The 27899-nt window shown below is 43.5% G+C and overlaps 1 protein-coding gene across 3 annotated transcripts; it reads right to left on the bottom strand.

The window, feature by feature from the left end:
* Positions 1 to 212: 212 nt before the first annotated feature.
* LOC124005053 (tyrosine-protein kinase BAZ1B-like) lies at positions 213 to 27899 on the bottom strand. Of its 3 annotated transcripts, XM_046313926.1 has the most exons (22): positions 27395 to 27899; positions 27131 to 27247; positions 25565 to 25681; positions 24517 to 24661; positions 24135 to 24354; positions 22678 to 22799; positions 22199 to 22396; positions 20565 to 20738; positions 18878 to 20402; positions 17696 to 17834; positions 17313 to 17458; positions 15630 to 15744; positions 15382 to 15480; positions 12056 to 12236; positions 11621 to 11806; positions 10728 to 10875; positions 7736 to 7882; positions 6929 to 7076; positions 6639 to 6757; positions 3834 to 3967; positions 3158 to 3258; positions 213 to 2854 (listed from the first exon to the last, which is right to left on the bottom strand). In XM_046313926.1, exons 2-22 carry the CDS (start codon positions 27244 to 27246, stop codon positions 2257 to 2259), a joined length of 4878 nt encoding a protein of 1625 aa, XP_046169882.1. In that variant the 5' UTR covers position 27247; positions 27395 to 27899; the 3' UTR covers positions 213 to 2256. The 3 variants fall into 3 exon arrangements, with proteins under 3 accessions (XP_046169882.1, XP_046169880.1, XP_046169883.1); XM_046313924.1 differs by having other exon boundaries at positions 27131 to 27899; XM_046313927.1 differs by lacking the exon at positions 7736 to 7882 and having other exon boundaries at positions 27131 to 27899.

Raw genomic sequence — 27899 nt, 5'->3', positions numbered from 1 at the left:
AGCTTTAATTCCACAGGGCATCTTCAAACTAATTTCTCCACTAAGCATACATGTACTGGGTTGTAACCATCTTTCACAATGCACAGGACCTTTACCAACATTTACATTTCAGTCATTAAGCAGACAACTTAGAATCAGTGCATTCAACCGAGGAAGGTAAACCAACCACAAAGAATAAAGACGACAGAAATAAGCAAGACAGTAGAAAGAGATACCATTGTATGATGTTTTATTAAAAAGTAAAGAAAACAAGTCAGCCTGCGGTCCCATGGCTAACTCCTCCCCACTGGCAATTCTCTATCAGGTTTACCATTGGCAGTGATGGCTGGGGGAATACCTCAAAACAAAGGGGAGATCTAAACTTCATACCGATATCCTTAAAAAAAATAGGGGAGGGGGGGGGGATTCTTTACATGTGAGCCCCACACCTGTCCAACCAATCCCGACCCCAGTTGCGCCGATAAATATTTTTTTAAAGTGTAAAATACTTTAGTTCCTCCGGAAAGAAAGAAAGTATTTACAACAGGAATTTTACTGAGGAGGGCTGTCACTTTTGCAATTCTTTAGATCTGCTCTTCCATCTAAATATTCAATGTAATTGAACAGCCAAAAATTACATTTCAATCATTTCAGACACAGAATTTGAGTAGTACAAAAAAGAGCTTTTTAAAACTGCCCAAATGATAAGTACCAAAGTAAAAATGAGATCATAGGCTTGACGATTCAATAACAGTAGTGTTAGAAAAGCACTAACATACTGCATAGAACTGCACATACAGGACAGGTCATAGTCAAGACATCTGCATTGTATGACTACCTAACCGGTGTTCTGTAAATAGACGCCCCAACACCCCATCTGAGAATTACTCCCAAGGACCATAGTGCTCTCCAAGGTTCGATTATGGTACAGGGTACACACACTAGCAAGGGAGAAGGTTTTTTTAACACCTACCCCACAGTAGAATGTGCATGAGGTTGTTGAAGGAAAGGATATGAAGAAGACAAGAGGTTCTCAAGGGACCATGACTTGCACTATGCTGGTTAAAAGTGCAGGAGTATAGCACCACCTGGTGCTAATGAATGGAAACATACACAATAAGGAGTTTGAAGCAATGGTAATAACCTGAAGGATTTGAACCGAACAATCCGGCTCATGGTCCACGAACCCTCCTCCACACACAGATCGCCAACATCGGACTAGAACCTAACCAGACCTTGTATTGATGACACGGCATAAAGATGACCGCTGACAAATCTTTGAGGAAGGAAGTGGTTATCGCTCGCAAGTATTTCATACACTTCCTTTGAATCAATTCGGCCAAAATGTGCAACAAAACAAATCATGAAAATCCCATTTTCAAGTCAACAAAACACAATTCTATGCATTTAGACCATGGCTATGCTTGGATTTGTGGTTTAAAATAATAAATGCCTATAATGACAGTAGAGCCCTACCACAAAAGGCAGCCCTAATTTTACAGGGAGAGAACTACAGGGCGGAGTTTAAGGGGAATTATCTACTGAATTTGAGGACATTCTGAAGGTGAAAGGTCGGACAAAGCGGTGGACCAGGAATGAGACACTGCAACAAGAACAGAGTCCTCTGGAGAAAGAGGGGGTTAAAATGTACCGTTGTTTTTACAATAGGTCTTTTCATTGTCAACACAGGAAACTGAATTGCATACGTAAAAACCTGGATTATCTGTATGGTTCAAATGTTTAGGCAGAATGATGGCTAGGCCGTTGGTGGAAGGAAGAATTCAGACATACACACCAAGGGATTTGGTGCCTTCGCACGGCTGGGTTGCCCAAAGGCCAGTGTTTAGTCACGTTAAAAAGCAAAACCAGATAATGAGGACTGTACATCGACATAAATTAGTTATTTCCTGGACAACGGTTAACAGCCCACCCCTCACAGCGCAAGCCGCACAGAAGCTAAATTACAACATTAAACCTGGGAGGATGACCAAAATGTAAGGTGTGGGGGGGGTAAATTAAAATTCTCAAAGAGCTCTGACAAATCCTCTAGTCTTAGATGTAAATGTCTGTTTGAAGAAAAGTCACCAAATATTAAATCGCATTACAAATATAAATCAGTTTCTTTTTTTACTCAAAAATATTAACATAAAACCAAAAACACAAAAAACTCCATCTGAGAAGTTGAGTCCCATTTCCTCAGAATTGGGAGGGGTGTTCTGTTTTCATTTTAGGGGCAGAAATTTGAAAAGACAAACACAAGAAGCACCCTGGACTTCATTATGAACGTTTTTGCAGCCTGGAATGTCGGTGGCTGGCCCCGTTCTCCTCGTCACTATCCCCACCGTCGCCCCCCCGCTGCCTAGTTCTCCGGTTGCCGCCCTCCCCGCCATCACTCTCTTGCTCTCGGTAGTCTCTCCGGCTGGATGTGGCCGCCGCCCGCTTGCTCTTCCTGCTGCCCTCTTCCTCGCTCTCCTCCTCTTCCTTTCTCCTCTGCTCCACCACTACTTTCCTGGGCCGACCCACCTTGCCTTTCCCATTCTGCATCTTCCGAACCTTGGGCGTCTCCTCTTCCTCCTCGTCCTGAGGGGTCCGACTGACCCTCTTCCTCTGGTGCCGGCGCAGGTAGCCGAGGCCGGGTAGCAGCTTGTGGAGCAGCTGGGTGAAGCTCTGCTCAGTCTTGGCCATGCAGGAGAGCACCGAGCTCCCCATCTGGTTGTACTCCTCGGCGTTGGAGAACACCAGCTTGACGTCCTCCAGGAAGTCCTGGGCGTGGCGGTACTGGCCCTCGCTGAACTTGGCCTGCATGGTCTGGAAGTCCATGGGGCTGGAGATGATGTCAAAGTAGTCCTCCGCCTCCTCTACTGACACCGGCTCTCTGGAGCGAGGAGAGAAGACAGGGAGGTTAGGGGTCAGGTCTACCGTCTCAGATCTATATATCTTGATACTATTTCCATGGAATTCACATGGACACTTACACTGAACCGGCATCTAATCAACGGTCTGATATTTATATATATAGTTAGTGTCAATGTATATCGTTACATTGAGATAGGAGTACAAGTCCAAAGTTAGTTGTGCCAGTCAAGCAACATCTTAAACACTTTCAGGGGACACTTCCCAGCTTCACAAATGTTTAACTGCATGCCAGTCTAACAGACTAGTAGTGCATCAGTCTCACCTGAACGGCCAGCTGTAGCGGAATTTGACCAGTTTCTGCAGGATCTCCTCGCTCCTCTCCAGCTCCTGCCGACGCACACCTGTCTTTGAGCTCTGACGCACCTGCAGCAAACCAAACACACCATATTAGTATTGGCAAGGGGTCAAGTTATCTGCATAGAAGCTGGCTTACTAAAGTCCATTTTTTTGGCACTTTTTTCTTTACTCTTTTTTCCTTCCCAATTTCATGGAATCCAATTGGTATATACAGACTTGTCCCATCGCGGCAACTCCCATACAGAGAAGGTTGAGAGCCATGCGTCCTCCGAAACACGACCCTGCCAAGCCGCACTGCTTCTTGACACACTGCTCGCTTAAACCCGGAAGCCAGCTGTACCAATGTGTCGGAGGAAACACTGTACAACTGGCGACCGAAGTCAGCGTGCATGCGGCTGGCCCACCACAAGGAGTCGCTAGAGAACGATGGGACAAGGACATCCCGGCCGGCCAAACCTTCTCCTAACCCGGACGATGCTGGGCCAATTGTGCACAGCCGCATGGGCTCCCGGTCACGGGCCGGCTGCGACACAGCCTGGAATCGAACCCGGGTCTATATTAACGCCGTAGACCGCCGCACCACCCGGGAGGTCAGACCAAAGTCTTTCTAACCATGAGCCATAGGGTGTGTGTGTTCTCACCAGCTCGTCGATGTCTGCAGGACTGCTAGGGATGGCCCTCTGTTTGCTGGGTTTACTGGGGGGAGAGTGCTTCTTAGACGCCTTACTGGGCGCCTTCAATGCTTTAGAGTTCTTTGTCTTCTTCCTTGATCTCACTGGGAAGCAGTTAAACATACACCGACACCATCAGAAAAACATTTCAATCAGCCATTTGTTGTACCTGTATGAACTGTAAGAATAGGAGTGAAGCTAGAATGACAAGTAAAATGCTAAAACATCCAGATTAAAAATATATATTTTAATAGATATCCTAAAAATATCTCTGGTCGACTAGGCTCATCAACAAGCCCAATTTCTCAGAGGGAGGGAGCTATGTGAAGTCAAGAGACCTCAAAATGCACTGGGCTGAATCCTCCCTCACAGTTTGGTTTGCAATGTTATGTTGCCAGGTCTGCAGGGGGAAAAAAAATGACCTGCTACGGCAGCACTATAACCACCAGTCTTCCAAACCCAATTGTGTGTGGTTACCTTACGTGCAGGCCTAAACTCACAGAGGATCACTCTGCCACATACCGTCAGCCAAGCCGGGGGTGAAAAGCCCACCAGATCAAAAAGGGACGACGACACTCAGACAATGAAGAGGGGAGAGAATGAGCTCAGAATACTGCACCACATTCCTGTCATTCCCATCTTTCTCTGCAGCCGTAAAATGTTCTGGCTGTTCAGTTCTCTGGTCAGGACAGGAGAAAGTCTGGGCCCTAGTATCTATGTAAAACCTCTGCTACACTACAGGCCCTTTCCACTCAGGCCCTTTATAAGTCTAAACTAATTCGTCCACCCAGGAACATTCCCTTTGTTCTTGGTTAAGCGACTCCAGCGAAGATTTGGCCTTGTATTTTAGGTTAATTAATCTCCCAGTGTCTGGTGGAAAGCAGACTGACCCAGGTTTACCTCTAGGATTTTGCCTGTGATTTATTTTTATTATCCTGAAAAACTCATCCTTAGCAATTACAAGCATACCCATAACATGATGCAGCTACCAATATGCGAAAAATATGGAGTGGTACTGTGTTCAATTGGATTTGCCCCAAACATAACTTTTTGTCCTGAATACAAAGTGTTAATTGCTTTGCCATTTAAAAAAAGTATTACTGCCTTGTTACAAACAGGAAGCTTGTTTTGGAATATTTGTATTCTGTACAGGTGTCCTTTTCACTCTGTCAATTAGGTTAGTATTATTGAGTAAATACAATGTTCATACATCCTCAGTTTCTCCCATCACAGCCACTAAACAAACTAACTGTTTTAACGTCACCATTGGCCTCATGGTGAAATCCCAGAGGGGCTTCCTTCCTCTACGGCAACAGAGTTAGGAAGGACACCTGTATCTTTGTGGTAACTGGTGTATTAATACACCATCCAAAGTGTAATTAATAACTTCACCATCCTCAAAGGGATATTCAATGTCTACCTTTTTGTTTTTACCTACCTTCCAATAGGTGCCCTTCTTTGAAAGGCATTGGAAACTCTTCCTGGCCTTGGTGGTTGAAATTCACTGCTTGACATGACAGATAATTGTATGTGTGGAGCACAGAGATGCGTTCATAAGAAAAACCATGCAACTTAAGCGATTTAACTTTAAAAAAAAAATGTTTTACTCCTGGATGTATTTAGACTTACCATAACAAAGGGCTGAACACGTGACTCAAGGCACTTCAGCTTTTCATTTGTAAAAATGTCTAAAAACATGATTCCACTGACATTATAGGGTATTGTGTGTAGGCCAGTGACAAATCTAAATGTAATCCATTTTAAATTCAGACTGTAACCACAAAATGGAAGAAGAGGTGGGAATAATTTCTGAAGGCTCTGTACATAAGGTCCCTTGGTCAAGAACTGAATTTCAAGCACAGATTCAACTCATGAAAACTGGCAGTGATTAGTAAATGGTTAACAATAACAAACCAGACTTTAAAAGAGCTCTTTAAGCATGGTCAAGTTAATAATTATGCACTGGATTATGTATTAAGCCTCCTAGACACAAAGATAGTCGTCCTTCTGAGCTGCAGTACAGGAAGAAAACTGCTCAGGGATGTCTCCATGAGGCAGCAGGTGATTTTAAAACAGTGGTGGCTGAGATGGGAGAAAACTGAGGATGGATCAACAACATTGTAGTGATTACATTTCTAATATATTGTTATTTTATTATTATTATTATTATTATAAGTTATAATTTTATTACAATGTATACATTGTTGCTTTGGCAATATTGACACCATTTTCATGCCAATAAAGCAGCTTGAATTTGACTCTGAAATAATGACCTAAATGACAGAGTGATAAGAAGAATACAAATGTACATAATACAAAAATTCCAAAACATGCGTCCTTTATCATCACACCAAAGGAATACACTGTTTGGCCTAAACGAAAAGCCTCATGGTTGGGGCAAATCCAACACGTCACTAAGTAACTGCCTCATTATTAAGCATGGTGGTGGTTGCATCATGGTATGCTTGATCTCTGAAAAGACTGGGGAGTTTTTCAGGATAAAAAGAAATGAGATGAGCTAAGACCAGGCAAATCCTAGAGGAAAACCTTCAGTCTGCTTTCCACCAGACAGTGGGAGAGAAACTCACCTTTCAGCAGGACAATAACCTACAACACAAGGTCAAATCTACACTGGAGTTGCTTACCAAGAACACAGTGAATGTTCCTTAGTGGCAAAGTTAAAGTTTACTTAAATCTACTTCAAAATCTATTGGCAAGACTCAGTACTGTTACATTGGGTAAGTAAGGGTCCCTACTGGGCTCAATAATACTCACAGCTGTGGCCCACGGCCTTGTAATCATTATCCTCCTTATCCTCTTCATCAGAGTTCTCAGATTCAGACTCCTCTTCGTCCTCAGAATCCTCCTCTTCCTCAGTGTCCTCATTGTAGTTTCTGGAACAACAAGTAGCCATCAGCATTCTGTTAAAGAGCGTTCATCCAAAAGGCTTTTCTTTACACGCCGTAAGTTTGGAAGAACATTTGAAACTAGGGGCTGATTTGGGGGCTCATCATTGAAGTCTTTAATCCTTCAGTGGAAGTGTTGTGTTATCGTGTGAAACCTACCTTCCGCGGGAGCAGCGTCTTTGCACGGCGGGCTGGCAGGCGGGACACAGCCACTCCCCCTGGGGGATGCGGTAGAGGGCGGGGCGCAGACAGAACAGGTGGAAGGCCTTGTTGCACTCGTCACACAGGATGAGTTTGTCATCCTCACCTGAAGGAAGGATGGAGAGAGGAGAGAAAATCATCATCGCAGACTTAGTAAATAGTTTAGGCCTAAACTGTCATTAACTCTATACATACATTTTTAATTGTCTGAAGTCACTAAGACCAGCAAAAGTTAAATAAGGAGAAGCCTCCCTGTATGGAGTGTGCGTGCAAAACCTACAACTGAGCAAACGCGCTGCATGCCTCACAGCCCAGGACCCACACCTACAAGGAGTAGTGGATGATACGGGATTGAGCCAAGAAGCTGCCATCACATATCAAAGTTCATTTGGCTAGGGCTCAACTTACAATGAGACAGTTGGTCAAACCCCCAGGGATAAAGGCACACCCATTATTTCTACCAAAACAAGGATTCATCAAAATCATTTATAACCTATATAAATGTCTCTCATTCCCAAATATTTGTAGTTCAAGATAAGGTTACAAGCCATGTCTAACCTGAAAATCACTGGGTAGGTTTCCAATACACCATCTCTGCTAATGTAAGATTAGCAACATGGATAGGAGAAAGCAGTGTGTTGAGATGGATAGGAGAAAGCAGTGTGTTGTCACACATGTCCTTGAGTATTGTACTTCTACTTATAGTAATTATATTACCAATACTTATACAGGGCCTTATACTGTAGTATCGTACTGCTAGTTCACCTGTAGTGTGGCTTTGTGGCAGCATGTGGTACACCTGCACCTGTCTGACACTACTCTGTCCCTGCTCTGGGCTCATCCACCTGCCCTGCCTGGGACTGGGGCTAACCATGTCCCGCAGCACGAGGACAGGAGGCCTCAGCCCTGTCCCTGGAGAGAGTACAGGCTGTTATTGGAAGAGAGAATGGGTTCCAATAACACAACTGGTTAAATCAGGGAGTACATTTACTACAGCAAAGATCAACACATACAGTTGAAGTCAGATGTTTACATACACCGTATCCAAATACATTTAAACTTTATTCTATAATTTTTTATTACAAGTCCTGACATTAAATACTAGTAAAAATGTCCTGTCTTAGGTCAGTTAGGATCATCACTTTATTTTAATAATGGGAAATGTCAGAACAATAGTAAGAATGATTTATTTCAGCTTTTATTTCTTTCATCACATACCCACTGGGAACATACACTCAATTAGTATTTGGTAGCGTTGCCTTTAAATTGTTTAACTTGGGTCAAACGTTTCAGGTATCCTTCCACAAGCTTCCCACAATAAGTCGGGTGAATTTTGGCCCATTCCTCCTGACAGAGCTGGTGAAACAGAGCCAGGATTGTATAGACCTCTTTGCTCACACACGCTTTTTCAGTTCTGCCCACAAATTTCCTATGGGATTGAGGTCACAGCTTTGTGTTGGCCACTACAACATCTTAAGCAATTTTGCCTCAACTTTAGAAGTATGTTTGGTGTCATTGTCCATTTGGAAAACCCATTTATGACCAAGCTTTAACTTGCGATGTTGCTTCAATATATCCACATAATTTTCCTGCCTCACGATGACATCTATTTTATGATGTGCATCAGTCCCTACGGCAGCAAAGCACCCCAACAACATTCTGCCACCGCCGTGCTTCACGGTTGGGATGGTGTTCTTCGGCTTGCAAGCCTAACCCTTTTTCCAACAAACATAACAATGGTCATTATGGCCAAACAGTTCTATTTTTGTTTCATCAGACCAGAGGACATTTCTCCAAAAAGTATGATCTTTGTCCCCATGTGCAGTTGAAAACCCTAGTCTGGCTTTTTTATGGCGGTTTTGGAGCAGTGGTTTCTTCCTTGCTGAGTGGCCTTTCAGGTTATGTCGATATAGGACTCGTTTTACTGTGGATATATACTTTCGTACCCGTTCCTCCAGCATCTTCACAAGGTTCTTTGCTGTTGTTCTGGGATTGATTTGAACTTCTTCGCACCAAAGTACGTTCATCTCTAGGAGACAGAATGAGTCTCCTTCCTGAACAGTATGACGGCTGCATGGTCCCATGGTGTTTATACTTGCGTACTATTGATTCTACAGATGAACATGGTACCTTCAGGCATTTGGAAATTGCTCCCAAGGATGAACCAGACTTGTGGAGGTCTACAATTTTTTTTGAGGTCTTGGATGATTTCTTTTGATTTTCCCATGATGTCAAGCAAAGAGGCACTGAGTTTGAAGGTAGGCCTTGAAATACATCCACAGCTACACCTCCAATTGACTCAAATTATGTCAATTAGCCTATCAGAAGCTTCTAAAGCCATGACATCATTTTCTGGAATTTTCCAAGCTGTTTAAAAAAGGCAGTCAACTTAGTGTATGTAAACTTCTGACCCACTGGAACTGTGATAGTGAATTATAACTAAAATAATCTGTCTGTAAACAATTGTTGGAAAAATTACTTGTGTCATGCCAAGTAAATGTCCTAACTGACTTGCCAAAACTGTAGTTTTTATTTTTACGAAGATCGAAAGCCATGCTTCCTCCGAAACATAACCCAACCAAGCCACACTGCTTCTTAACACAGCACGCATCCAACCCGGAAGCCAGCCACACCAATGTGTCAGAGGAAACATCGTGCACCTGGCGACCTTGGTTAGCGTGCACTGCGCCCGGCACAGGAGTCGCTGGTGCACGATGAGACAAGAATATCCCTACCGGCCAAACCCTCCCTAACCCGGACGACGCTAGGCCAATTGTGGCGCCCCACGGACCTCCTGGTCACGGCCGGCTGCAACAGAGCCTGGGCGCGAAACCAGAGTCTCTGGTGGCACAGCTAGCACTGCGATGCAGTGCCCTAGACCACTGCCCAACCTGGGAGGCCCCAAACTGTAGTTTGTTAACAAGTAATTTGTGGAGTGGTTGAAAAACGAGTTTTAATGACCCCAACCTAAGTGTATGTAAACTTCTGACTTCAACTGTAGCTGATAACGTCACATAGCAACTCCACTTCAGTCATTCAAAGACTCTATACATTAGTCAATCATGTCTTTCTGCCTGTTTGAGAGGTTTGACTCGAAGGCCATGAACAGATTTGCTCATTTTTACTGCAAAGATTCCTTTAGTGCAGGGGCCAGCAAACCCCTAAAATGTTTGTTTATAAATGTTTTACTCAAACCACCTCGTGGGCCAGATTGACACTCAGGCTTGAGTGGAATGCAAGGTGATTTGTGGATAGCCGAAGTCTTCACAGCACCTTACTCAGGTGGATTATCTCCAACAGGCAGAAAATGACAGTCAAATGCTTTTATTGTAAATCAGGGTTTAACGAAACTTGGTACTGGAGTCTCCCTTGGGTGCATATTGTGGTTTTGCCCAAGCACTACACAGCTGATTCAAATAACCAACTCATCAGCGTGCTTTGATTATTTGAATCAGCTGTGTAGTGCTAAGGCAAAACACTTGCACCCTGGGGGGGGCAGGACAGAGTTTGGGAAATGCTGGTATAGCTGACTCAATACTGAGAAAGGTTTTCTTGACGAGACCTTGGGGCACGATGTGCAACCAACAACACCCCCCTTATTTTTTTAGTTTTTATTTACCTCTGATCGACTTGTGTTAAAATTAGATCCACTTTTAGGACACTATCTGTAATGGTTTCTTACTAATTGGCATTTCCTTTTCATTGACACCAGTTTCGGACTCCCTCATACAGCTCCAGGACATTGAGGATCACCCACCTTTCCTGCGGCACACCTTGCAGCGTGCGTTCTCTGCCGACATGTCCCACTTGATGCAGGCGTCCAGCATGCCCAGCAGCACGTGCATCCGGGAAAAGGTCTGGGCCTCGCGGATCGCTGTCTTCCATTTCTCTACTGCCGTCGCCACCTGCACGGCAGACAAATTACTACTTTTTTTAATAACTTTTTTTTTATTGTATCGATTTTTACAGAAGTGTGTTTAAAGTGCACTTTAAAAAATGTATTTGATTTGAACAGACAGTCCTCCTTAAGCTCAAATACAGGTCAGGGTAGAAGCCTTTTAAAACCAGATCAAGGATCAGATTACCCTAGCTTCAATCCTATCCTTAACCATTAGCAGGATGAAGAAACATCGGACTCAGGACCAGTCGTCAGTAATAACCCTTTCATATACAGACACAAATCCCACTTTTGTTAACCATGCCATCTTCTTCATACCACATTGTGTTAGTATCTGAACGAGGTAGAGGGTAAAAAAAACAAGGTACATTTACAATCCACCTCGAGACCTAGTCATGACACTGTAACCAAAAAACTGGTAATGAGTCTGCGAGAAATGATCTGTTTTATGCAGGTAAATTCAATAACACCACTGGTTAACACCTTCCTAGTTTGAATTGCAAACAGGCCCCATGGTTTAATCATCCCTCTTCCAATTGCCGGTTACGCACTGACATGTATAAAAGGGGTTATTCAAAAAAAATATTGATTTTCATTTATTTAACTGGAGAGCGTGAGTTAAGAACAAATTCTTATATACAATGATGGGCTACACTGCCCGAGCTACTTGCACAAAAGTGATAGAAAAGGAGTTGTCTTGTTTTAAATTACAAGTAACATACCATGTTTTGTCTAAAATAGGTATTACTCACCCTTGCCTCCTCCGCCAACTTCTTCTCCTCATCCACCTCCTCAGTTTTCCTGCTCTCCTCCCCTTCCTGCTTTTTCTTCTTCTGCTGCTTGGGGGCCATGAAGCCCTGCAGGAACTTCTTGATGACGCAGGCCTGGAGGGTGATGACGCACTCCCCAAAGTCCTTTAGGTTCTCCAGGTCACGCACCTGAACACACAAAGACAGACCGGAGTCAGAGGGGAATGGTCAAGTTCAGAGGTCATACTCTTCTGGATGTGCAAGGCCCAAAGACAAATACAGGTAAATGGGCATTGACGAAAATCTTGAAAAGTTTGTAGATACAGAATAATATGTATGGCCATTAGTTTTTCCTGCCCATATGACCTGACCAGATATGTGATCAGGATAAACTCCTGATTCCAAACATGTCAATTGATTGTGTGAATAAATAGTTACCTTTCTCTCAAACTCATCCATGCTGTCGTCCATGTAACCCAGGCCGCCTTTCTGGAGGCGCGAGGCCACCTCGATGACGTCGCTGCGCAGGTACTTAAGCAGCTCCTGGTGGCCGTCACAGCTCCTCAGCCCCGGGTTCCCCTTGCGGGCCAGGTTGATAGAGTGGAGGATGTCCTGGTACCTGTCAGTGTACAACACCCAGTCAGTCAGTCACACACATAAACCTGATCCATGTGATCTAACCAGGAAAAACACTGGGCCATTTGCATAAATAGGACTAGATAAAGTGTGGCGTCGCTCACAAAGCAGTCATTGGGTGAGTGAATGAATCGGTGGAGGGTCAAAGCAAATTTTATTTGTCACATGCACATGGTTAGCAGAGTGTAGTGAAATGCTTGTGCTTCTAGTTCCGACCACACAGTAGTATCTAACTACCTTCTACACACAATTGTAAAGGAATGAATAAGAATATGTACATAAAAATAGATGCATGAGCAATGGCCGAACGGCATAGACAAGATGCAGTATATGGTATAGAGTACAGTATATACATATGAGTAATGTAGGGTATGTAATAGAAGTCGACCGATTAACCGGAATGGCAGATTAATTAGGGCCGATTTAAAGTTTTCATAACAATCGGAAATCGTTACATTTTTTAACACCTTTATTTAACTAGGCAAGTCCGTTAAGAACACATTCTTATTTTCAATGATGGCCTAGGAACGGTGGGTTAACTGCCTTGTTCAGGGGCAGAACGATAGATTTCTTTACCTTGTCAGCTCGGGGATTCAATCTTGCAACCTTACAGTTAACTAGTCCAACGATCTAACCACCTGCCTTACATTGCACTCCACGAGGAGCCTGCCTGTTACACAAATGTAGTAAGAAGCTAAGGTAAGTTGCTAGCTAGCATTAAACTTATCTTATAAAAAACAATCATAATCACTAGTTAACTACACATGGTTGATGATATTACTAGTTTATCTAGCGTGTCCTGCGTTGCATATAATCGATGCGGTGCGCATTTGCGAAAAAGGACTTTCGTTGCTCCAACATGTACCTAACCATAAATATCAATGCCTTTCTTAAAATCAATACACAAGTATATATTTTTTAAACTTGCATATTTAGTTAATATTGCCTGCTAATATGAATTTCTTTTAACTCTGTAAATTGTGTCACTTCTCTTGCAACAGAGTCAGGGTATATGCAGCAGTTTGGGATGCCTGGCTCATTGAACTGTGTGAAGACTATTTCTTCCTAACAAAGACAGCCAACTTCACCAAACGGGGGATGATTTAACAAAAGCGCATTTGCGAAAAAAGCACAATCGTTGCACGACTGTACCTAACCATAAACATCAATGCCTTTCTTAAAATCAATACACAGAACTATATATTTTTAAACCTGCACATATAGCTAAAAGAAATCCAGGTTAGAAGGCAATATTAACCAGGTGAAATTGTGTCACTACTCTTACGTTCATTACACGCAGTCAGGGTATATAACAGTTTGGGCCGCCTGGCTCGTTGCAAACTAATTTGCCAGAATTTTACGTAATTATGACATGACATTGAAGGTTGTGCAATGTAACAGGAATATTTAGACTTATGGATGCCACCCATTAGATGAAATACGGAACCGTTCCGTATTCACTGAAAGAATAAACATCTTGTTTTCGAGATGATAGTTTCCGGATACAACCATATTAATGACCTAAGGCTCGTATTTCTGTGTGTTATTATGTTATAGTTAAGTCTATGATTTGATAGAGCAGTCTGAGTGATGGTAGGCACCAGCAGGCTCATAAGCATTCATTCAAACAGCACTTTTGTGCGTTTTGCCAGCAGCTGTTTATGACTTCAAGCCTATCAACTCCCGAGATTAGGCTGGTGTAACCGATGTGAAATGGCTAGCTAGTTAGCGGGGTACGCGCTAATAGCGTTTCAAACGTCACTCGCTCTGAGACTTGGAGTAGTTGTTCCCCTTGCTCTGCAAGGGCAGCGGCTTTTGTGGAGCGATGGGTAACGCTGCTTCGAGGCTGTTGTGGATGTGTTCCTGGTTCGAGCCCAGGTAGGAGCAAGGAGGGGGACGGAAGCTATACGGTTACACTGGCAATACTAAAGTGCCTATAAGAACATCCAAGGTATATGAAAACACAAATGGTATAGAGGGAAATATAACTACAACCTAAAACTTCTTACCTGGGAATATTAAAGACTCATGTTAAAAGGAACCACCAGCTTTCATGTGTTCTCATGTTCTGAGCAAGGAACTGAAACGTTAGCACATATTGCACTTTTACTTTCTTTTTTTGTTGAATTTTACCCCTTTTTCTCCCCAATTTCTTGGTATCGAATTGTTTTAGTAGCTACTATCTTGTATCATTGCTACAACTCCCGTACGGACTCGGGAGAGACGAAGGTTGAAAGCCAAGCGTCCTCCGATACACAACCCAACCAAGCTGCACTGCTTCTTAACACAGCGCCATCCAACCCGGAAGCCAGCCGCCCCAATGTGTCGGAGGAAACACTGTGCACCTGGCAACCTTGGTTATCGCGCACTGCGCGCGGCCCGCAACAGGAGTCGCGGGTGCGCGATGAGACAAGGATTTCCCTACCTGCCAAACCCTCCCTAACCCGGACGACGCGAGGTCAATTGTGTGTCGCCCCACGGACCTCCCGGTCGCGGCCGGTTACGACAGAGCCTAGTCTCTGGTGGCACAGCTGGCGCTGCAGTACAGCACCCTTAACCACTGCGCCACCCGGGAGGCCTTCACTTTTACTTTCTTCTCCAACACTTTGATTTGGCATTATTTAAACCAAATTGAAACAAATTGTTTCATTATTTACTTGAGTGTAAATCAATTTTATTGATGTATTATATTAAGTTAAAATAAGTGTTAATCTAGTATTGTTCTAATTGTCATTATTACAAATAAAAAACATTTTATTTTATATCGGCCCGATTAATCTGTACCGGCCTTTTTTTTGGGGGCCCTCCAATAATCGGTATCGGCATCGAAAAATCATAAAAGGTCGACCTCTAGTATGTAACCATTATATAAAGTGGCATTGTTTAAAGTGGCTAGTGATACATTACATCCTATTTTTAATTATTAAAGTGGCTAGAGATGAGTCAGTATGTTGGCAGCAGCCACTCAATGTTAGTGATGGCTGTTTAACAGTCTGATGGACTTGAGATAGAAGCTGTTTTTCAGTCTCTCGGTCCCCGCTTTGATGCACCTGTACTGACCTCACCTTCTGGTTGATAGCGGGATGAACAGGCTCAGTATGTGGAATATAAGGCAAATGTCTCCTCACCTGACTTGCAGCTTGGTCTTCAGCTCACTCTCTCTCACACCCTGCGTGTGGAGGCTCTCCACCAGGTCATCGAGTTCCCGTGGAGCATCACACACAAACCTTCAACATAAGCGTGGTGTAAACACATAATATACCATAGCACAAATATAATCTGATCTCTGGTGTAAGTATTGTTTTAACATTGTTATTGAACGACTAATGTGTTTGGTTATCAAGTCAACTAATGATCTTGTCAGTGAGTTTCTCACCAGAGGTTCTGTCCCTGGTTGGGAGTGGTGGTCTCGATGCAGATGGCGACTAGCGCCCCCTGGTGGGCTCCTTCGCTCAGAGCACCATCTAGACTGCCACCGTCCTCCTCAACATCTGCAGGAACAGAAACAGAACAGGGTCGTGTTCAGCAGGCACAAAGGCAAAGAAAGTTAGGGACTCTCTGAACTTAAACAATAAGAATAGCTTATTTTTGTTTCTCCTGTTGCACTAGGTTTTTCTACGGTGTGACCTAATGAATACGACCCAGGTTTAACGCTGCAACTACTACAACTAAGAATATCAAGAATATTATAGGTTTCACAGAAGTGATTATATTATTCTCTTAATTCTTATTTCTTACTTGACATGGTCAAATAACTAACATTTTTTTCCTAAATTGCCCAACAGAAACTACAGGGTCATGAGTAATTTAGCAAAGAATGGTACTGTTATAAGCGGTTTCACTTAAATCCTCATATCAGTCACCCTGTTTGCCCTAGAGACTAAACTTTGTATGTTGGCGTCTTTTAAATCCTGAACAAATTTGCCTCAAGGGCCCATAAGGTCACTCATAAGGTCGACCACACACCCTGACTTTGACATAGGCTGAGTTATTAATAAATAAGGAAAGCAGATTTTACATGTCCATTGAAATCCTTTGTAAATCCACTCCACGATGGCCTATCAACTTGAAACTAAGTTTGGCACTGAGATCTTAAGAAATAAGGAAACTATTACCAATTCACCTTTTGATGTAACGCTAATGCTCCAGATAATCATTCAAAAACCTCAGGGACTAAGTCAGATTTACTCAAATTTTGGTCTTTTGACTTATCACAATAGTCTAAAGAGTTTAAGAAAATAAAGTTGATGTATTCAAAGATTGCATCTACTGGTATAGTGTGGCAAATTAGCACATATGCTAAAAGTACTACCAAAGACATTTTCTCATGACCAAAATAACCACATTACATGTAGGCCCATGGTACAAGTCTTAACATAGTTTGAGAAAAACTTTGGAAATGGTCAAGAGTTATTTGATGTGTCCATTTAAAACCGGTGTAAATCCACTCAACATCGGACCATCAACTTGTCATCGCTATCGTGGATGTCCTGAATTTCGTATTGACATCTAAAACCAGGAAACTATTGTAACTCATTCTTTGCATATGTAACGCTAATGCTCAAAATCTGCAAGCATCTTCTCCTCATGAACCATTTGTCAGATTCACTCCAGATTTTGTATTTAGACTCATGATTCCACATAACAATAGTTTACAAGATCGAGTGATTGTTTTGTTATTCAACGGATCTTGTGTGTCCTTTCTGTCATGTGCACAACTATATTTATCAATTATATTTATGTACTCTTCTGGGACATGAGGCACTAAATATAGCTAGTGAAGAGCATAGTACTAGGACTTCCTCAGCTTAAGGTTTGCAGACTTTTAATTTTTTAAATCTTTATTTAACCAGACAAGTCAGTTAAGAACAAATTCTTATTTTCAAAGACGGCCTAGGAACAGTGAGTTACCTGCCTGTTCAGGGGCAGAATGACAGATTTGTACCTTGTCAGCTCGGGGGTTTGAACTTGCAACCTTCCGGTTACTAGTCCAACGCTCTAACCATTAGGCTACCCTGCCGCCCCGACTCTCAGCTGTGATGACAGTGTACGAACTTACCATTAGTCTCCTCTTTGGTAGCCTCCTCGTCCTCAGGCTCGGCTGTAGCCTCTTCCAGGGGGAGGGTGTAACTGTAGTCAATGCTGTCATGCACCCAGCCCTTCTCTATGTACAGGCCAGGCACAACATCAGAAAACAGCCAGTACCTAACACACAGACAAAGAGTTGGCGGGTCAATGCCGATGGTAATATAAACCAACAGTGACCTGCATCAACTGTATGTAGTAAAACGGTTTACATAGTTGTCGATTCCTAATACATCCAATGTCTTGGGACCGTTGAGGATGCATGCACTAAACCAGAGTACTATGTGCATGTATCAAGAGTCGACTGTAAATAAAACACCTAAACATATTGTGAACCTTTGAATTGTGCGTGCTGACCTGTTATGGTTTCGATCAGTTCCCAGTGGGATTCTCCTCAGCACCAGTTTGGCTTTGGCGATGCCGTCCTGGAAGGCCCTCTCCGCTGCAGCCTTCTGCTTGCGGACACGCTCCTCCTCCGCCTCTTTCTCCATACGCTCTGAGGGGAGACAAAACAGAATTTGAGCCGGCACTCATTCATAACAGAGCATTGCCATTGCATAAATCACCTAAGCAACTATGGACTCAACCATAGCCATATTATCCTTTCTAATTGTCCCCCACAATGAAAATCGGGGTGAGGACTGTGGATCTGTCTCCGTCTGTTAATAAGTTAGTCACACGAGACATCAGACCGCATTGGCCCCATTAACGAAACTTGTGTGAAAGATGAGTCTTACCATAGAGATGTGGCATTTACAAAATGGCCAGATAATGGCGCTGTAACAGATTAAAAAGGCAAACTTTGAAAGGTCAAGCCCCTCACCGTTTGATCTACAATCATGACATTTGGAACATCGGTCCCTCTCCTCACAAGGAACATATTTGCCTCAGACTCATAAGGTCAGACATGGAATCTCCACTATTTTGCCCATCTTTTTTAATTTTATAAATTCAAAAACAATTCCCCGCGACTCTTCTGCCACTGAATGACCAATCTGCATGAAACTTGCTGTGGCATCTATGGACAATGCCACATCAAGCAATATTTTCCAGACTAGTACCTAAAAACATGGCCGCTATTGACCAATAAACTTTCATGTGAGCGTGGTCTGGCACTAATGCATATAAATCTGTCAACGATATTCATATTGTAACAACATTTGGTACACATGTTGAAAACACTCAACAACATATGCAAGAACAATCATATCGACCACACGGTGGCGCTATAACGGACACGTTTCTATTTCTTGATCGGTTTGACTCGGTGATGAAATTTGGCACACATGCTCTGGGACAGGAGTCTAGCTTACCCACAAACTCAAAACACCACTGGCTGAATTTTGACAAAACTTGAGTGAATGATGCGTCTTGCCATAGAGACCTGGCATTTAAAAAATGATACTGATTGGCTCAAAGGGGCGCTGCATCATTTGTGGGGACGACATGTTTACTGTTGCCTAATGATAGGGAGTATTTCCTCACCAGGAAAAGGAAAACTGGCCCATTCTAATGATCTACATGTCCAGCTGTCCTTACCTTTGTTCTGTCTGTCATGCTCCTCCTTTTCCTTCTTGGCCTGGATGGACATCAGCCTCCTACTCTTAACCGTACTGATCATGTCTTCCGGCTCCGCGGCCACCGGCTCTGCTTTCACCTTCACCTCTTTCTTGGTGCTACCCTCTTTCTTCTTCTCCACCTTGGTGGTGGCTGACGGCGTGTCGCCACTGGCAGCCTCCTCGCCTTTGACATCAGCTTGTTCCTTGCGCCGTTGCTTCTCAGCCCGCTTGCGGTCGTTGACCTCCTTGAGCGAGGCCAGCCTATCCTTCCACAGCTCGGCCGAGCGCTGCTGCATGGAGTCCACGTGGTCCTCCACCGAGTAGGTCATGAGGATGCGGTGAGAAAGTGCCACCAGCAGGCTGGCCTTCTCCGTTGACGTCAACTCGAACACCTCCACCGCCTCCAGCCGCTCAAGGAACTCACTGCTTACCACCTGGTCGAAGCCCCCTAGGGGGCCCCAATCATCCCCCCCGGAGCCCGAGTCATCGCCGTGGGCGTCACACGGCCGCAGGCACAGGCGCACCAGCTCAGAGACAGAGTGGAGGGTGAGGGGGATCTCCGACAGGGGCATGTCCAGCTCGCTGTAGCCCTCGGCCAGCTCGTCCTGCAGCAGGGTCTGCAGCAGCACCACCAGCACACGGTTCAGGTAGAGGAAACCTGCCTTCTCCCCAGCCAGAGCCTCCATCAAGGCCACTGCCGTCACCGGGTACTGGTCATCGGGCATTAGCAGGCCCGCGTAGCAGTTGAGGAAGTCCGCCACCATGGCCACATCTCCGAACAGGGAATTGGGCAGGCCCTCTGGCATGTCGACCAGCTTGAAGACAGGCAGTGCCTTGCCGCCCTCGATCTCCAGGTCCTCATAGCGGCGCTGTTGCTCACGGCGCACCTGCAGCTCCTTCTCCCGCCGCTCCTTAGTCTTCTCCCGGAGCTTCTCCTTGATCTCCTCACGCCTCTTCCTCATCACGTCCCGCTTCTCCTCCTCGCTCATGGCCGCCCATTTCTTCTTGTGCTCCAGCAACTCCCAGCGCTTCAGGACAAGATCGCAGAGCTCCTCAGGAAGCCGGCCCCGGTCCTCAGGCGAGAGGGCCTTGGCCGCCTTGGATATGAGACAGGACATGGCGTTCCTCTTGTCCTCCTTGCCCTTGTGCTCCTTGTAGTAGCGCAGCAGATGCAGGGCCATGGGGTGCAGGGACTTGCCAAGCTTGGGGGTCCCTGGGCCGGTGCTCCGGGCTCTCTTCTTGGGGCTTCCAGCAGAATGAGGGCTCTTGGCCAAGTCCAACAGAGTCATTTGCTTCATCTTGGGCTTTTTGGCACCCCCACCCTTTTCATCCTTTCTGAATGATGCCTTCTGGCCGCTCTTGCCAGGGGTCTTTTTGCCAGTAGCAGATTTCTTGTCTCCAGGTTTTTTGCTGGATTTGGGGGAGGAGAGTACAGAAGCCCCACCCTCTCTTTTCTTGGGGGTTCCGGAGTTCTTTACCTTCAGAGGCGAGCCATTCATTTTCATCTACAAAATAAATGGATGCTTTATTGATTCAATCCATTGCAAGATTAAATATGCAAATTCAATTGAACATCTAACAAATCCTCTGATTCTTTAGAAAACCACTAAGCCAGCTAAAAATATATGCAAATGAGATTACATCAGCATGTATAAAATTTGAGAAACCTGCATGTGGCCCCAGATTGTAGGGCTCAGGGGCATGCCGGGAGAATCATTTTTCTTCTCGTTCCCCGAATTCCCTCCTCCCGGGGTGTTTGAGGTCTTCAGCTTCTTACTGAGTTTGCCCTCTGTTGAGCTCAGGCTCTTGCGCTTGGCTGAGACTGGATTCTCTGTGAAAAACTAGAAGGCAAACAAAAACTATTAGTCACATACTTAAAAACAAATGTTATATAAAAACACAGTGCCTTCAGAAAATATTTATACCCCTTGACTTAAATTGCATGGACTCTGAAATAATAGTGTTGAACATTTGTTAAATGACTACCTCATCTCTGTACCCCACACACACAATCTGTAAGGTCCCTCAGTCGAGCAGTACATTTCAAACAGATTCAACCACAAAGACCAGGGAGGGCACCTATTGGTAGATGGGTAAAAAACAAAGCAGACATCGAATATCCCTTTGACCATGATGAAGTCATTACACTTTTTCTTGGTCTATCAATACGAAGATAAAGGCATCCTTCCCAACTCAGTTGTCGAAGAGGAAGGAAACCGGTCATGGATTTCTCTATGAGGCCAATCAATGGAGAAAACTGAGGATAGATCAACATTGTGGTTGCTCCAAAATACTAACGTAATTCACAGAGTGAAAAGGAAGCCTGTGCAAAATAAAAAATATATTCCAAAACATGCATCCTGTTTGCAACAAGGCACTGAAGTAATACTGCAAAAGAATTGACAAAGCAATTCACTTTTTGTATTCAGGACAAAGTACTGGATTTGCCCCAAACATATTACTGAGTAAGCCTCTCCATATTTGCAAGCATAGCAGCGGCTACATCATGTTATGGGTGTGCTTGTAATCTTTACGGACTGGGGAGATATTCAGGATAAAAATAAATAAAGACAGATTGGAGTTAACCACAGGCAAAATCTTAAGAGGTTCAGTCTGCTTTCCACCAGACACTGGGAGATTAATTCACCTTTCAGTAGGACAATAACCTGAAACACAAGGCCAAATCTACACTGGGAGATTAATTCGCCTTTCAGTAGGACAATAACCTAAAACAAAAGGCCAAATCTACACTGGAACTGCTCACCAAGAAGACAGGGAATGTTCCGGTGTTGACAATTTAGTTGATTTAAATCTACTTGAAAATCTATGGCAAAACCTGAATATTGTTGCCTAGTAATGATCAACAACGAAGTCGACATAGCTTGAAGAATTTACCAACTAATAAATGGGCCCAATCCTGGTGTGGAAAGCTCTTAGAGACCAACCCAGAAAGACTCAGCTATAGTTGCTGCCAAACGTATTGACTCAGGGGATGTGAAAACCAATTTAAAAATTAGATATTTCTTTATTTAATTTTCAATAAATTAACAAAAACATGTTCACTGTCATTATGGGGTATTGTATGTAGAAGGGTGAGATTTTTAAACATTTCAATTCAGGCTGTAAGAACAAAAAGTAAAATAGGGGTATGAATAGTTTCTAAAGGCAATGTATGATGCTGTTTTGTCTTCATGTTTTATTTTATCAACATGTCCATCACATAATCCATTGCTCCAAAATCAACAGGAGATTATGTGGAGGTTTTTGGAAAAATTAAAACCCCATATAAATCTAGGTTTACCTTGTGTGGATCAAGGAGGAAGTCGCTGAATTTGCTGGGCAAGTTGAACTTCTTCACCAGTTCATCCTCCACCACCCAGGGGGCCGTCTCTCCCATCCCAAGCCGGAGTGCATAGTGGCGGATGAAGTAGCGCATGATCTCCTTGGTCGGAGGGCGCTCAGTCCGGAAGAGGCTGTCCACTGGGACATCACTGATGACCTGTTGGTGTAGGGTTTAAAAATGTATAGAAATTACATAACATAGACCCCAGTGTTATGTTCATTACAGCATGCAATGGAAAATATTTTCAATCTATTTGGAAACGGAAAACAAAAATGTGCATTTCTTATTCGACAAATTTAGGTAGCCCCTTCCTGTTACGATCCATTCCCCCCCCCCCATTGTGTAACCAATGAACACGACCCAGTTACATAAAACATGTGCACACTTGATGGCCAGAAGTGAACCAGACATTTTAAAGCAGTGGAGAGGACACCAACCTTGTCCTCACTGATCAGCTTCACGTCATACTTGTGTGGCAGGAACTTTGGCATCACCCATCTCTTCTTCTCCTCCTTCATAGCGGTGGGAGTTTTCCTGGGGGAGCGCCGTGCTCGGTCACCTAATGGGAAACAAGCACACAGTATATTTTTACACGCATGTGAATTTTTGGGGATCAGGCCTATGTGGATTTTATGCTATATTTACATGTACAAATTTGTCCATTTAACAATTATCTTTAATAATGCAAAAACTGAGGTCTCTGAACTGGCACACATCTTAAAGCTCCATGTGCTGTATTTTAGGGATGTGTCAAAACTGATGGTTTTTGGTTTCAATTAAGACAACCAGTTGAGGTAAGTTGCTTTACTAATCAGTGACCTTAAATTCATCAATCAAGTAACAAGGGTGGAGTGAAAACACGCAGTCACTCGGCCCTCAATGGAATGAGTTTGACACATGGTTTAAACTGACATGTTTATTATTTTTTGCATTGCATTCATATATATAATAGTTTTCCTTTAACCTCTTAAAGCTAGGGGGCAGAATTTTCCCTTTTGAATAAATAGCGTGCCCAATTTCAACTCCATGCTACTCATTTACATTTACATTTAAGTCATTTAGCAGACGCTCTTATCCAGAGCGACTTACAAACTCATGCCAAGAATATAAGATATGCATATTATTCATAGATTTGGATAGAAAACACTCTGAAGTTTCTAAAACTGTTTGAATCATGTCTGAGTATAACAGAACTTATGTAGCAGGCAAAACCCCGAGGACTAATTGTTCAGAAATATTTTGTGGTGACGTAAGCAGTTTTTTTCTGGATCAAACGCGCTTTATAAACAGACATTTGATATATATGGACGGAATTAATCTAACAAAAGGACCAATTGTGATGTTTATGGGACATATTGGAGTGCAAACAAAAGAAGCTCGTCAAAAGTAATGCTTGTTTTACATTTTATTTCAGTGTTTTGTGTAGCGCCTGCTATGCTAGCTCCTTTGTTTACTGCTGGTGCAGATAGTGCAGGCTATCAGATAATAGCTTCTTATCTTTCGCAGAAAAGCATTTTTTAAAAAATCGGACATGTTGGCTGGATTCACAACGAGTGTAGTTTTAATTGAGTATCCTACATGTGTGATTTAATGAAAGTTTGAATTTTTCAAATTTTATTTGAATCTGGTGCTCTGCATTTCCCCCAGCAATTGGCCAGTTGAGACGCTAGCGTCTCCCCTATCCATATTAAGTACCTTACACCACTGTAACTGCACTGCAATTAACATTTTGTTGGGAAAAAACAAAAACATGGGTCAGGGTTTTCCTTAACTTTAAGGATCCCAATTTAGTTTAAACGTTCACACACCTACTGTGGTGGATTTTGGTGTAGGTTACCCAAAATCTAATAATTGTATTTGTTAGCACAACATGTCCCAAAGGTGCTGTACTCACTGAGGCTCTCTCTCCTGCTTTCCCTAGTCTCCCTGGGGATCTCCTCCTCTCTGGGCAGCTGTTGTTCCTTCTTCTGGTTCTCCTGGCTTGCATTCTCCTTGTCGCTGGAAGGAGAGTCGCAGGCTCCCTCGAGCTTCTTCTCTGACGTCTCCCCCTCAGCGTTCCCCTCAAGCGGGTGTATCTTCACAACCTTAACCCGCAAACCCTTTTCCTTCCCCACCTTGATAAAAACAAAATGAATAGGTGGAGGGGGGTAAAAAAGCCATTTCATTTTCTATCAACATATATTCCATTAACAGTATTTCTTCCACCTTCATTGACTACTATCACACCACATGAAAACAAACATTCACAGCATTCGACCAAAATAAAGAAAACTCACCAGAAAGTCACACTCCTCATCTATGGCGTACTTGGTGAGGATCTCCACCCAGGCCTGGTCCACCAGCTTGTCCAGGGAGACCGTGTTGTGGTGGACCATCTCCAGGACGGGCTTCTCAAACCATAGTGGGTATTCCTCCTGAAGCCTGGACATAAAACACTCATGTCAAACATCTAATTTATCTAACACTCAATAGAAAATGCCAGCAATAAACTGTCTTCTTACGCTAACTGATTTGGGTTTATTGATGCACTTCCACTCAAATCATTTTGATAGATGGCTTAGTATGGCTACTGTTATTTCATTAATCAAGTCACCTGCAAATGCTTTCCGTAATTCATAAACATGCATGGAGCAGTCCAATCCAAGGAATACATACAAATGAACACACCTCAATGAAACAGACTGCTAGAACCACCAATGCCTATCTGTACACAACCACTTCTCCAACAGAGGGAGCCAATTCAAATCCTGGCTTCCCTGCCTGGTATAAATAGACATCTTTAAATACGGCTGCTGATCCTGACTGGCCTGCGCTGAGGGTACCGGAGGAGCACAGCCTGGCTGTGGCACTGCTCTGAGGTCATTCGTGTACACACAGAACTCAAAGCTTAATGTCCTCCCACAGCGCTCAATGCCACAGCAGCCAATCTGGACACGTATCAAATAAGAGAACCTAGACCTGGTCTATAAACAATCCCTTCAGATGCACACAAGTGCCTAGGGGTTGTTTCTAGACCAGGCCACACTTATTTTGCACCCTCCTCATTTCATGAAATAAAATGCATTCTCCCAGTCACTGGATTCCAGGATGACTCAATCCATACGTCCTGCAAATAGAAAGGAAGGAGGAGTGCGGGGAACGTCCAATAACACAGGTGTAAATCATGTGACCTTCAACTGGAGTCAGTGAGCAGTGTGTGCTACAGACAGAGCTACACTGATCTTTTTAGCCTCTGCATGTAATGATGATTTATATTTCTTTTGAAACAGAGCATTTATGTTAGCGGTCGCAATGTTGCTCAAGCTAGACTTGCTTGTTACTCACAGTTCAGTGACTTCTTGCTCCTCCTCCCAGGCCTCCTTGTGTGTGAGCTGGTTGCTGCCGGTGCTCTTGCATGTCCAGATGCGTTCGGCGTATCTCTGCAGGCGCGCCTCATACTCGCTGTAGCCATTTCATCAGGATAACAACATATATTCCCCTCAATCGCATAGTGTGAGAGTACTAGGACAGAGGATAGGAACATCCACTTAGTCACTTGACTCAGTTAGCTCTACAGCATACCCAGAGAGACCCCGCATTCATAATTAATGAATCATGTTAGGAGTAATTGATCTCAATAATTAAAAGGCCAGATGTGAGGGACATCCCACACCAAGCATACATTCTGGATCCTTTCATAACAGAGCCAAAGCTCTAATAATAATAATAATCCACAGAAACGCTGTGCTCCATCTGAAACTAAATCTGACAAGTCTTCCTCTCTGTAGGGACTAAGCAATGTGTTAAAACACATGTTTATATCATTCGGACATTGGCATCTAGAACTAGATGTTAAGCAGTACAAACTTCACTTATTATATTGCATTGACTCACAAAATGCAGAGCACAAACGTTTGGTTTGATGATGCTTTGCACTGGTATAGTAGTATTAGGGTTTGTTTACAGGTGGCTCGTAATTTGCTGTTTATCAGATAAGTTTAGTCTACTGTACCTTTAGACTAGACAGACAAAAAGTGGGGATCTTGGCCTAGTGAGTTATGCAGCCTCAAGGCGCAATACATGTCAAACTCACGTGGGGCACCAAAATACTTCTGTATATTTAGGTCGTAAGGCTCGGGGACCTCAAAACAATGTATTGAACTGTATTTGTATTACACCGCTGAGCAACCTGAACGATGCATTAGTATATCAATCCGGCATTCCTGGCGGCCATGCACCGGCTACACTTGATTGGAAAGAGATTCATGTCACGAACACATTTACATTTAAGTCATTTAGCAGACGCTCTTATCACGTTTGCCTTTTCTTACAAGTCATATTACAACCGTTGTATTTCCAACAAGTCAAACTTACAAGTTTGATCTGCAAGTCAAATCCTTCCGATTTGATCATGAGCTAACGTTAGTGTCTGAAGTGACGTGATATAATCTGCTTGTTCTTCAGTCTACACTGTAAAGTTAGCTAGCCATGCTAGTAAACGCGCCACCGAGACGGCGTGACAAACTCCGAGACCGTGAGAATCACCCAAACCAGTTATGCATAGATCAGCTAGATAGTGCAATTGTCAAGTAATAGTAGTAACTTTAGTACTTAACTAGACAAACCGTAACGTTAGCTAGTTTTAAAAAGAGAGCACAACTTTTACTACGAAATAACAGTGAGTGACTGTGATGGCATATTACGATAGGGAAAACAATCCCAAAGAATTACAACAAATCCGACATAGCTAACGTTAGCTATTTAGCTATTATTAATATTCAGAAGCTGAATAACATTGAAAACACGGACACAAAACGCGATGTTCCGATAAGTGTGCATAATGGTTTTGCTTTGACAGTCAGCTAGCTAGCTGGCGAACGGAGTCGTCTTTGCCATAATGTGAAAGGATACTCTTTGTTCCTGAAGGCCTCCTTGGTGTGTTCGATGATGTAGACCTCCTCTGGGCCTGGCGGCTCGGCTAGCGGCTTAACCAGCGGGTAGGGTTTCCGGCCCAGCAGTGGTGCCATCCTGAATACGAAACGGCAGCGATGAAGTCTTCAAAAATAAAACTCCTACCATAAAACTACGCAAAATATGACAATATGGCCTTAGCATGTAGTCAAGTATCCAAAAATATTCCAGGAGCATTCAACGTGTAGCATCTAGCTAGCTAACCTAGCAAGTCGGCTAAATCCTCGCAAACAATAACACAGCACTTCTTGCTAGCAGTCAAATCGCATCCTTGTTCTGTTCGCCGGTAGTTGTGACATTGTTAATCAACACAAACTTGACAAAAACAGCCGTTTAAAAATGTGCAATGATAATGGACTCTTCGGGTAGGCTATCCGGAGAAACTTCTGCTTGCTTGTCCCAAAGGAGGATGGAGAGGCGAGCTGACAGAATTCTCCAACTCGCGGCAACAGCGGAGGTTCTCGTCAGGGGGTCTGGCGCGCTCTCCACTCCGGTCTCAAAGACTAGGCCTCTTCTCACGGAGCGATTTTTTTTTTGACTCGCAGTTTCCGTCCATGAAAATTTAAGTTGTTACAATGATAGTAAAGGGTTGTAATAACTTAATTGAAATATGCAAGAGATTAATTACTGGGTTGAAAAAAATGGCGGGAGTTTCCGCCCGGCAAAAATACTGCACAACCCCAAAACTCAGTTTCCCCAGCAGCAAATA

This window comes from Oncorhynchus gorbuscha, linkage group LG19 (assembly GCF_021184085.1).
Source record: "Oncorhynchus gorbuscha isolate QuinsamMale2020 ecotype Even-year linkage group LG19, OgorEven_v1.0, whole genome shotgun sequence".
Classification (NCBI taxonomy): domain Eukaryota; kingdom Metazoa; phylum Chordata; class Actinopteri; order Salmoniformes; family Salmonidae; genus Oncorhynchus; species Oncorhynchus gorbuscha.
Note: the sequence above shows the minus strand (reverse complement) of the source record. Positions and strands in the feature narration are given on the sequence as shown.

Excerpts from the sequence above, each read along its gene's own strand:
- LOC124005053 (XM_046313924.1), bottom strand. The coding sequence starts at position 27,246 with ATGGCACCACTGCTGGGCCGGAAACCCTACCCGCTGGTTAAGCCGCTA. Across the intron at positions 11,807-12,055 it reads TGGATGAGTTTGAGAGAAAG|GTGCGTGACCTGGAGAACCT; the intron begins GTAACTATTTAT and ends TTGTGTGTTCAG. Across the intron at positions 6,758-6,928 it reads AGACGCTGCTCCCGCGGAAG|AAACTACAATGAGGACACTG; the intron begins GTAGGTTTCACA and ends TTGTTGTTCCAG.